General features: G+C 51.8%; 1 protein-coding gene across 1 annotated transcript in view; it reads right to left on the reverse strand.

The window, feature by feature from the left end:
• Positions 1 to 5,784: 5,784 nt before the first annotated feature.
• PDE6D (phosphodiesterase 6D) overlaps positions 5,785 to 12,205 on the reverse strand; it is a 30,468-nt gene continuing 24,047 nt past the window's right edge. The window contains exons 2-5 of the mRNA XM_031603496.2: positions 11,207 to 11,295; positions 9,198 to 9,323; positions 8,291 to 8,396; positions 5,785 to 6,418 (exon numbers count right to left, since the gene is read on the reverse strand). Of these exons, the coding sequence (XP_031459356.1) occupies positions 6,337 to 6,418; positions 8,291 to 8,396; positions 9,198 to 9,323; positions 11,207 to 11,295 (403 nt within the window). The 3' untranslated portion in view covers positions 5,785 to 6,336. The remainder of the gene's footprint in view (positions 6,419 to 8,290; positions 8,397 to 9,197; positions 9,324 to 11,206; positions 11,296 to 12,205) is intronic.

The raw sequence follows: 12,205 nt of genomic DNA on the forward strand, positions 1-12,205 counted from the left end.
CACGGCTGCCTCCCAACTGCTGCTTTTTGTTTTTGTTTTCATTTGTGTTACTTCTTTCGTTTACTTTTTCTCCCTTTTCTTTCTGTCCTTCAGTTCTTTGCTTTGGAGTTGGGCTGGGGAGAGTGTGAGAGAGGTGGGGAGGGGGCTGTGAGTTGGGGTTGGCTGTAGCAGAGCGGTGTTCTTGTGGCAGGGAGAAGGTGGAGTGGTTTCCTAGCTGTGCTCTGGGGCTGCTGTCCTCTGGGTCAGGATGGCTGGATGTTGTGTGTGGTGGTGCTGCTGTGGATGGAGAAAACACTCAAGCATCTCGTGATCTGCTCTGGCTGCCCTACAGTTCTGTGGCAGTGCTTCATCCTTCCTATAGGGAGTTGTGGTTGGGCAGCTGGGGGGGTTGCATGGAGGGGGGCTGGTGGCTGGCCTTGCATCCGAGGGATGCAGTGCTGATGGTAGGAGGTGGTGCATGGGCTGCGTGACTGCTCTGACCCAACTAAACCCCGAGTGCTGTAGCCTATGCCTCTTGCTTTGTCCCTAACCCGACTGACTACTGCCTCCTCCAGGCTGCTGGAGCTGAGCTGTGCCTCTGGGGATTTCCCATCCTCAGCTGGATGAGTGAATCCACTTCCCCTACTGGGCTGCTTTGCCCCGGGGTCGGTGCTGAGATGCTCATTTTCATTCTTAAAAAGCAGCCATAAGAACTGCATTGAGTGCATGGGCTGCGGTGAAGCCCGGGAGCAGCCTGTCTGCTCTGTATTTACACCAGTGCCAAATAAGCTCAGTTTCCTCCCTTACCTCTAATGATCCTGATTAATTGAGCTGTTGGCACAGCAGGTTTAGCACCGTGATTCTCAGACCACGTGGCACTGTGTGCTACCTGCCTGGTACGGGGTGCAGGGCTGTGCCGTGTCCCAGAAGGGCTGTGGCAGTGCAGGACCAGCAGCTGTGTGTCACAAGGCGATGCACTGTACAGCCCTGCCCTGTGCGTGCTCAGAGAGGCTCTGGCTGCTTTGCAAAGCAAATTATTCAAACGGTGCCCGCAGCAGAGGAGCTGCTGGGAGCAGGATCCGCATCACTGTGATGCTGCAGCCCTGCTCTGCACCCAGAAGCTGAGAATGGGCACAGCCTGGGGCACTGGTGGTGCAGCCCGCAGCTCCAGATCCACCAGCATCAGTCTTCTGCCTGCTGTACTTCCACCTTTGCTCCTAGCTCAGGTGTAGGGTGAGGCTTTAGGTCCTGCAGGGAGCCCACATGTTTCTGCCCTCGGTCCTGCAGTCACAGCTTCTGCTGGCAGTCCCCATCCTCAGAGCCCATTGGGCAGCACTGCTCCAGCTCCAGGCTGAGACTGGCCACAGCTCAGTGCATGGTCATGGCGGGGAGACTCAGCTGCTGCACTGCAGCCAATCCCTGCTCACCTGTGAGTCCAGCAGCCAATCGCACGCTGCCACCTGTTCCGTCTGTATCTGCTGCCTCCATCGCTCCTTCCACCAATGCCAATCAAGCAGCACCCAGCTCTGGCCAATCCCATGCTGTTGCCTGCTGTGCCCCAACCAACCACGCGCCACCACCTGTCCTTGCCTCCCATAGCAGCTGCCCACCAATCACAGGGACTGCTGGCTGCTCCCAGCCAATCCGGTGCCATCATCGGTCAGCAGCACCAGCCAATCAGGGCAGCCCTGCCCCACTGAGGGGTATAAAGCTGGAGGGCTCAGCGTCCCCTCAGTGGTGCAGCTGTCCCAGGAGTTTTTTTTGCCAGTCCTGGCTGAAGGCACTTCTGAGGTTGGCTTGGGCACAGGCTGTGTAACCATGTGACCTGCACAGCTCTGTCTGGGCCTCTTGCTGTCTCCTGTGTTCACAATGCTCAGAGGAAACGAGCCCAGGGTCCCTGTGTGCCAGGAGCAGCGTGAGCCCTGCTGGATGTGGAGTGGTCAGAGGGTGCTGAAGACCACGCAGCTGGGGATGTGAGGATCGCTGCAGGCTGCCTGGTGTGAGCCTGTGAGGATTGCAGGGCTGTGCTGGGGCTGACTGACTGCACCACGGGCGGTGCTGCCTTGGACTCTGTCAGCTCAAAGTCTGCAGGCTGGCTGGGTGCAACCTGCACCCGTAGGGCCATCCCCAGCTCTGCCCATTGCCTGCTCCATCTGCTCCTCCTGGGTGCCATCGTTCCGCCTCATCCAGACCTTCTGACCTCCTCTTGCTGCATCTTGAGAACCTCTGTGGAACCTGGAGCATCCGAAGGCTTGGCACAGAGCCTGCGGGACTGCAGAGCTTGGGCTCCGGATGGATGTGGGCTGAGGTCACCGGTGCTGTCTGTGTCTGGGGTCGATGCATTGCAGGCATCTGCTCTGGCTTGGATGGGTGGGACAGAACTCCAGTGTGACTGCTCAAGGTCATCAAACCAGGAGGGGTTTCGGGGTGTTGCTGGCACACGTCAACATGCAGAGCTGTTCCTTCACGCTGCCCAGCCTGAGTGTGAGGTGCGCCTGTAAAGCAGCTCCTTGGAGGGGGCTGAGGTCTGGGGCTGTTGCTGGTCCTGGTCCGTCCCAATTAGCAAAGATGGGCCTTGAAAATGGCTTACAGGCAGGAGAGCCCAGCCCGTGCTGAAGAGACAACAGAGGGGGTCTGGTTCCTGTCTCATCTTTGTGCCCTTCTGAGTGTGACAGCCTTTCTCCTGCCCCCACTGTGGCCTCTTCCTGCCTGGCCACGATCCTTCAGCAACAAAACCCAGCAAGATGTGCTCCCCTGCTGCCACCCCTCCCTGTGCCCACAGCTGCTCCCCTGTGTCCAGCTGGAGCTGAGCTCATCCTCTCATAGGTACAGGGAGTGCTGTGGCTCCCCGGGCTCCGTGTGCCCCCAGGAGAGCCATGGCCCCATTCCATGGGGCAAAGAGGTGGGCAGGGTGATGCCCTCATGCCCTAAGCATGTGAGCTGGGTGCAGGGCTGGAGCATGTCCCTGAGGAGGACAACCCACAACATGTGCTAACCCTGGAGAGCCAAACCCTGCTGCAAATCCCCTTGTAGCCCCCGTGATGGGGGACGGCCGCTGTCCCAAGGCTGCTGTGCTGATGCCTACGGGCTGTGATGGGCTCTGCTTTCATCCTGCCAACACAAGGGCAGAGTGCGGGGCACGTCCCTCCCCAGGGTGACCCACGGCCTACCTGGTGTGGATGGCCGTCCTTCTGCTGGCTGTCCCAGGCTCCTGGCTGCACTGCCACCCCAGTGCACGGTGAGGTACAGCCCTCGGCCACCAGCACCGCGTGTACATTGCACAGTCTGGGGAAATGCTGTTGTGTTTATTGCAGTGTTGCAGCACCATCTAGTGCTGCTGCCCGGGGAAGCCGGACACCCTGGAGCTCCCACGGTGATTACTGCAGCAGCGTGGGGATGGGACACGCTGGATGGTGTCCCTTGGGTCACACTGGGGCTGTGTCACTGAGGATGACAGAATGGGAAACTGGGGATGTGGGCAGCTCTGTGCCGGTGAGCTGAAGGCTGGGACAGGTGAGTGCTTGGTATGGCCACGTCCCACTGATGGCAGCACCAGAACCACGGGCTTTTCCTGCTTAAATCCCACACCAGGCATCTTTAGCATCCTATGGGGCTTCTGCCAGCCAGGAGGGGACTTGGTGCCACTGGATGCCCCTGCTCTGTGCTTGGAGACCCCTGCAAGGATGCAGGATGCACAAGGGGTGCAGACATCCCCAGCGCCTGGGCAGAATCTTGCACCCTGCCCATGTGAGTTGGGTTGCACCCAAGTCCCACCTCACCGAGGGTCCAGCAGTTGGAGGCTTCCCTCAGGTGGAGTTTGGGCATGTTGGGTTGAAAGCAAGGCCTTTGGCTGCTGAACCGCACCAAGTCACTGGGCAGCCCTGTGCCCAAATGACACAACGTGTTGCTGGCTCTTCCCACGGACTGCCCAGGAGCAGGATTTCACCGCCTTGAAAGAAGACAGAGCGACGCAAACCTCCCCAGCCTGTGCCAGCTGCCACAGAGGGTAAGAGTAGCAAAGCAAGCACTGAGCATAACATGGCCCTGGGCTGTTTGTGTGCCTTTTGTTCACCCATAACTCTCTGAATCAGACAATTAACCGCATCAGGGAGGCTCTGCTCGCCCATCCGTGCGTTATTGGGCAGGGCAGCGCTGGGGCACAATGCCAGGAGCTGAAAGCCCTGAGGCAGCAGCTGGGCAGGTGGGGGGCGCAGGGAAGGAGCCGGCCCCGTGCTCCTAGCGCCTGGCTGCGGCGTGGGGTTGAGATCCCGCTGCACAGCGGATCTGCGGGCCATTAACGGGCCATAAACCGGCCATAAACCATATCCGTGCCTGCGCCCCGAAACCGAGCTGCCTGCAGCCCGGAGCCTGCCGTGCATCGCCCTCCTCCCCCTGCCTTCGCCCCGCAGCCCTGCCACGTGGGGAGCCGCCTCTCCAGCACGTTCCCTGCCCCGCGGCGCCCACAGGAACAACCGCCGTGTGCGTGCCGGCAGCCAGAAGGCTCTCGCCTCCTCCACGGGAGCTTTGGCAGCCAAACCACCCCAACTGCGAACAATGAGCCGAGGAAAGCCGGCGCTGGAGGCTGGCACTGCCCGCGTGGCGGCGGCTGCTGCTGCTGAACGCGGCCGGTTCTCGCTCCAGTTGGGTGCTGGTGGCTGCAGCACAGCGCTGGGAGGCTTGGGCTGCACCTGGGTTTGAGTTGTGGAAGGGCCCTGTGTGTGTGGTGAGGGGCTGCTCCTTGGATCCTGATCACCCTCAAAGTGCCCCCCACAGCTGTGCAGCTGTGGTGCATCCTTACCCTGCAGGTGCTGGGAGTTTCCAAGTGGGAAACTTCGTTTTAGATAAAAAGGAGGAAGCGCTGTCACTTTCCATCACTTTCCCTTCACACAGGGGTCACTGGGCAGCGGTGATGTGGGCGCCCCATGGGCTGTGCTGGGGGTATCCCCCCAGGTAAGGACCCTGCTGGGGGCTGCCAGCAGCATCGCGATCCTCTGGTGGCATCAGCTCCCCTGAGCTGCGGAGGACAAAGGACATCAGTTTCCCATGCTCTCGGTTGCAGCTCACAGCATGACGGCCAAAACCCATCCCAGCAGCTCAGCGGATGCCCCCCGGTCTTTGAGCCTTTCCGTGTCTATTCCACGTGCTCTGCTCTGCTCCCTTCCGATCCCACCTCTCCCTCTGCTGCCAATTTGAGGTGCCAGGAACGGGCAGAGATGACAGCGGAGGCACTGGGGAGGAGGGATGGGTTGATCCCAGGGCAGCAGCAGCCGCGAGCTGCTTCCCGTGGAGCCACTGGAGGGCGGCAGTGCTGCAGCACTGGATGGACAGCAGGACGGGACTCGGAGGAACCTGCTCCCAACCTTCCATTAATATATTTTTATTACTTTGCTTCTCTTTGGCAGAAACACCGCTATCGCTGGATGTCATCCCTCAGTGAGGTGTCACGAGAGAGCTTCTATGTACCAATAAAAATGCTCTTCATAGAGCATATGCGATTAATGATCCCACTTCAACTCAGCCAGGAGAAGAATTGGGTTTTACCTCCCACCCACACACTGAATGGCTGAATTTGGGATCGGAAATGCTGCACTTCAATCCCCGCATCTCTCCTGAAAATCTCAAGCCTGAGCAAAGGATGGGCTGAGCATCGAGTGATCACAAAGTGGTGTTTGTGAGCAGAGGCTGAAGATAAACTCATCCCAAGAGTTACAGTGGCCAGAACTGCAGAGAGCCCTGTTCTGCTGCTGGTGTGAGTGGCAACAGTGTGTGCTGCCAGGCACTGCCGTAACAGAAAGAACACAGAATCAACAGTGCTTCCCTTCTTTGGACGGTAGGAATGTTTTAATTGAGAAATTTGTTTTAATTACATTAGGTGATATCACAGTCTATTTTACAAGTTCAGGGTAAGAAGAAGCGTGGACCAGTTACACAGAAATCCAGTGAAAGGATAAAAACCTACAACATGAGAGAATGAAAAGGTGAACTTAATCCCCTCAAAAAGGAAACGCATTGAGTTTGGTGTGAGTGGAATGGGAAGTTTTTTAACAGGATCCATAGAAGTACAAAGGAGGAAACTAACATAATTTACAGTATTGGTTCTGCATGACCATCGTTGGCCCGTTTTCAGAGACAGCCTCTGTTCCCCAACGCACCGCTGAGCAGATGGTGCTGTCTCTGAGGGTTTGGTCGGGTCTGGTCGGAGAAGAAAGCAAAATAACCGATGGGCAAAGGTCACAACCCACGTTGAGGTGGTTCCCAGGGTCACCGCCTACAGGAGTGTCTTCCACTGGATAGTCAGGAGGTTCTGCACCAAGAACTGCATGGAGGAAAACTAAAACAGCTCCAAAAAGCCCCATCTCAAACGTAGAAAAGTCTCACTCTGGAAGTGCTTACAAGAAGGTCGTCATCATAGAATTTGGTTTCTATAATAACATTACCACTGTGGAAGGAAAAGAGGAGAAAGAAGAGGCATTAGAAGAATGCACAGCAGAAAACAACTTCTCCTTTCTGTGCTGATGTCTACCCCTGCTCCACCAGCAAGAGTTTGGAGCCAGGTGCTGGGAGTGCTGTGTCCCAGCCCTGTGCCCACTGGGGCTGAAGGATCTCCCCACTGCATTCCCATGTGGAGCAGCTCCCACCACCCCAACAGTGCTGTCTCCCTCCTGGGCTCAGCCCCATGCAGGCTCACTTCTAACCCCTTCCCCCCTTCTCTTCAGTGAATCTGAAAAGCAATGCGGTTTCATTTTTATAAGCTGTCTCTCTGTCTTCTAGTGCTGAGCAAGGGACTACAATCAACTGAACACATCATTTCCTCCAAGACATGCTTTAACACAAATATATGAGCACAGTTTACATGAACTGCAATGGTAATTTAGATTTGGGTGTGACAAAAAGCGCTGAGACAAACATGAAGTCTTCGGGAGTATTGGAAGGAGTGGGGCTCTCCATGTCTTAGCAGCTGAAAAAGAAAAAAGCTGATTTCTTTGGGCCACAAAGTGTGTTTGGATCTGCTTGGGCTAACTATTCTCTTGCAGAAAAACACTGCCCACTGCAAGTGGACAGACACCAGGGAAAGAACAGGACATTGGAAAATTCTCAGTGTCATTCAAGAACTGGACCCTTGGAACTCAAAGTCATGCAAATGACATGATGTCCTGAGACAGACAATGCCAACTTGTCTGACATTTCTTTACTCTATTCCTAAACTGGCACCACCTGTACAGACTGGGAGCTACCAGTTCTGTGAGCCAAGGGCATGTGTGACACCTACAAACTTCTGAGCAGGCAGTGCCAGGAAGCACCAACTTAATGCTAATACTGTCTTCTGAGCCCGCTATCTCTTTGGAACGTGTTGTGAATACAAAGCAGTGCTGGTGGTTCCCGTCCCAGTGCCTTCTCTATGTGACTGGCTTTCCTCCAGATGGAACGAGAGGGAAAATGCAGGAGAGGGAGGTCTTCCAGAGGACACGGTGACCTTGCAGTGAGACTAGCTGCTCCCTATCTGCCTTGTGTTGGCACGAGGATTCCCACAGCCTTCTGTCTCTGCTGGCAATCTGCTCCTTGTGCGCTTGCCAGCACCCATCTTGCACCGCATCAGCCGCAGCAGGGAGGGAGGCCCTTCGTCAGTGATTACAGCTTCCCTGGGGCTTTCCTCTAGGAGCCTTTTCCTTCATCCAAACAAAGCCTGTGCCCTGCTGTTCCCATTCAGAGCAGTGCCCAGCACACGTTGTTCTGACCTACTCAGAAGTCGACGTGCAGACTCTGACAAGGACTGGGCGTTTATGAGGAAAGTGTGTGAATCCCATTATGGACTGCAGTAAAACAGCTGTTAAAGGTGTTTTATCCCCATATACAACTCCATATGACTAAATGTATGGTTTATGCTCCGATGTATAAGACACAAAGCCTGGAAAATGGTAGTGATGAAACAGCCATTAGAGCAGCTCCCATTCACTTACCAATAGCTGTATCTGAGAATGGCCCAAACAGCTTTTTATTTTATGGGCCCACGTGGATGTAAGGAGTACTAAGTTGTAAAACATTTAAAAACCCTTTTGCAGATCACCTTTCAAAATATGAAAGCAGCTCTAATGAGGGATCAGTTCCAGTTTCTCCAAACTTTTATTGCTATATTAATGCAAATTGGACCTATGGGACAAAAGGTAACGAGGTTGGCTTAGCCCCTTTTGTCTCTCAGTGACTAACAGCAGTGAGGGTGACTCAGTTGGTAGCAGCTCCCTCTCCATTCCCACCGTGGTCCCCAAGGAAATGTCACAGCTACTCTCAGATTCCACAAGCCCAAGGCACTCACGTTAAAACGTTAGCTGACATCATCTGTGATTCAGGTGCTGCCTCTATCAAGGACTGCCAAGTGTTTGTGGAGTTAGGAATCACAAAACCAAATTCAAAGAACCATTCTGCAAAGTAAAAACAAGAGGCATGTGAAAGAATTACAAATAAAGCAACAAATGTTCTTTTGCTTTTCACCTGACAGGCTGGGGAACTCCCTGAACTATCCTACTGCCAACGTTTTACATTTAAATTCCTTGGTGCTGCACCAAACCCTGCCCTCCTCTTACTGCTGATACTCCTTTCTGTCATAGCTGACAGAAATGATAAAGGCATGCCGTTTCCTCGACATTCAATGGAAATTCCATCACACTTAATGAGGAACAGGGAAACCACATTCCCCTCTTGCAGCCATCCCCCAGATCCCTTCAGACCAAGCATTACCCCAAAGACAAGGAGGTCAATGTTTATCTGCCCCTCCTCCCCCCAGATTAAGACTGATGCTGCAGTGAGGGAGATGAGATGAGCTGTGCTGCGTGGAGGCACGCAGATGACAGGCAGTGGCACTGCTGCAGTCAAAGAAAAGCAGAGCTTCTGTGGCCCAGCCCACAGCCTGATTCCAGGCAGCATGAGGTGCTGCTGAGGAAGATGCACGAGTGCCCACCACGGTGCCACTGAAATAACCTGGTTCCTAGCCTCAGGCAGCCTGTGGTGGATTTGTGTCCCGCAGTGTGATTACCCAGATTTTTGGCTTACATAACAAAGTGTTAATACACTTATGAAATGCTATCCCTAATACTGTGGCCCATTAGTCCTGATAAGATGAACGCTTCAGGGTTACTCAGAAAAATTAAAATTTCTGTGTTCGACCCACTTGAGCTCCTCTGATCCCCCACCCTAGGGTCCCTCCCCACACTGCAGATGCCCACCTTCTAAACACTGCCCTTTGAAATAAACTTTCTGTTCCAGTCGGAATTTTTCCATTTGTTCTGCTGAGGAAAAGTTTAACTCCCGAGACACTGCTTTGCATTTCAGGATTTTTTTAGGAACTCGAGCTGTCAAACAGATAAACAAGCATTATTTGGACGCAATGAAACAAACCCAGGTGCTATTACAGTACACTCTGAAATACTGATTAGTGCAGTACGAGATCACAGTAGCAGGAGAAATACAAACACAAAGGGCTCCCCATGCTTTGTTTTTGCACTTGTGGGAGTGAAATCTGAGATGCAAACAGGTGAAGTACCTTGCTCAGAGCCAGGAGTACTGCACTGCTCTCTGACTCTTAGCTCTTAGCAGTCTACTGCTAAAACACACAGTTCTTCAAGCCAAAACATGAGATGCAACTTGAGTTTCTGCTTTAGGAACTGTGCAGCCAAGGGGCTGTTCTGAACACTGAGTGTCTTTCTCACTTCTTCTTCCCTTTCAGACCATGCATCCCCAGCAAACTACGAAGAGCTGCTTCTCAGCCCAGCAGCAGCAGTTTCAGCCATCTACACAGCCACAGGCAGAAAAGTCTGCTTCAGAATTTAAGGGACAGTTCAAGAGAGAAAGTAATCAGTGATCCAAGATACCCGGGCTCTTGCAGGATGAGACACTGATACCATTGGCAAACCATACCTGTATTTCATATGTTTTTTTTATAGGCAAAGGGGTAAGAGAAGGGTCATTTTGCAGCAGATATTCATTTGCTGAAAGGTCCAAATCAGGAGAATATATTAAAAATCTCCAAAGCCCACTGTATGTAAGTGATGTGATTGTACATAATCCTTCCTGTGTATCAGAAAATGTTTTTTTCATGTAAATTTATTAGAAATAAAGCAGGGAGGGAATACAGCTGGTGTGTGCTTTATATGCCAAACTGTTCCTAAATGGAAAACCTACCAAAATGTTGCTGAGCAGACAGCAGGCTGCTGTTTAATAAAAGTAAGAGTCTATCAAACCCCAGGCAAATCCAGCTAATGTAAAACAGCTTAATGGAGTAGGACCTTGATATGAGACCAGTCGAGAGAGCAGGAGGGGTGAGGGAATGCAGGCTGTCCTATCCCAGGGAAAGCTACACAGCCCATGGTTTGCCAAAATAAGAAAATGAAAAAGAAAGCTGGAAGTGCCAAGGAAGAGTTTTAAATTTAAAAGTGCTCCGATTTTTTGTTGTCTTTTTTTTCAGCTTGGAAATCTGCACAGCACCATTCTTTACTGCCCTCACAGGTATAGACTGCAGCCTGTTGTGAATAAACAGCCCTCTGCAGTTAAGTGTAAAGTGACATATTAAACTGTTCTGCAATTTAGTAATTACATTTCTTGATGAGCAGGTTTGCTTTAATAATGTAAAACTACAGAAGAAAAGGCCACTTTTAATAAAAGTAGGTCTGTGTAGTCTTTAAACCCCCGACCTAACAGATTTTAATTGATGTTTATGACATCAAGCAGAACATTTTCATTCATTTATTTTAAACTCATTTTACCTTTGTACCTCCATCCATCTCAGCCTTCTTTCCTTGCTAAGCTATATGGGAATAGCTTTTCCCCCTCTCTTTTCCTAAGGAAGACCACCCCCTCACCCTTAACCTTTCCAGTGGCTTTTTCTCATAGCTATTCTCTGCACCAAGTCAAGTTTGCAGTCACCTACCTAGAAGATGGATGACTGAACTGCAGGCCAGATAAGGTCTGACCAATTCCTTGAACAATGGACATTAATCTCACACCAGAATATGCTTTAATTAATTCCCCAAGCTCCTCTGATCAAGGTGAGCTGCTCATTCTTTAACCAGACGAGGTTCTGGCTCAGCACTGTTTAACTTGTCCCTTTTGCCAGACACCAATTTATTCCCATCCTTCTCCACATGTTGCAGATGCCCTTCAAAGCACAGCACGCTAGCAGTTCTGGTGACCAAGAAGTACAGTGGCACCCAGCCCCAAATGCACACTACAGCCATACCTTCGTGCTCCACTCCAGGTACAGACAGATCTTCTGTTCCTTGCCAGAGGATCTTCCCCGTTTCTGCATCCCGAAGATTCATCCAATTTCTGGTTGGGAACAATTAAGGAAAACAAGCTACCTATGTCCTCAAATGCAGAAGCGCCTGGAATTCTTGGTGCAGCTCTAATACACACTATCCAGCTGAGTTTCAGTAATGTCTTCTGGTTTGTAGGAGGCCAAGGAAAAAGGTCATGGAGCAAATAAATGAACCAACCAACCCTTGACCAGAATGTATGCAATGAGAGCTGCGGAGGCACAGATTCAGTTTCCACTCAGACTGAAGCTTGTTAACCTCAGTTATCAATTTTTGTCACTTCCAAAGGATAGAGGCAATGTCATTGTGGTGCAGAGAAGCAGGAACATTGCTAACAGCAACAGATAATTCCACACAAACAAATGCTCCTCTCCAGCATTTGAAAAATGCTAGAAAAGAAGTGCTTCCTATATAACATTAGAAAAAAAGAATAATACTGATCACACTTGAGCTTTTGTAGTTTCTAAATATTAATATCAAAGGTTGTTCTATTGCTGTTGACCTGGTAACTGGCACTCATGGGAATTCTCCAGCCGCTGAGCATGAAGAGAAAAGAGACTTTTCACTCTGCATCAGTGGATTAGGCACCAAAGTACAGGCAAATATAAAACAGTCACATTTTCAAAGGAATAATTAGCAATGATCTTAAGCCTACCCTGGAAAAATCTCTTCTGTAGCAGCACTCAGGCATTTCCACATCAAAGTAAAGTGCCTGCACACCTGCAGTGCTCTTCTGGACAGGGACACAGCGCTCAGCCCTATGGCCCTATCACAGCCCCTGCTCTGCTGCTCACCTGAGTGAGGTACAGGGAGGAGCTGTGAGATTTGTGTATTGACTTCATTCTCTAACACACACAGTTTCTGGGCAGGCTCACACAGATTCTTCACATTGATCAGTTTTCTTTCTGGAGCTCCTGGGAAGA

The sequence above is a fragment of the Phasianus colchicus genome, chromosome 10 (assembly GCF_987193195.1).
Source record: "Phasianus colchicus chromosome 10, bPhaCol1.hap1.1, whole genome shotgun sequence".
Taxonomy (NCBI): Eukaryota; Metazoa; Chordata; class Aves; order Galliformes; family Phasianidae; genus Phasianus; species Phasianus colchicus.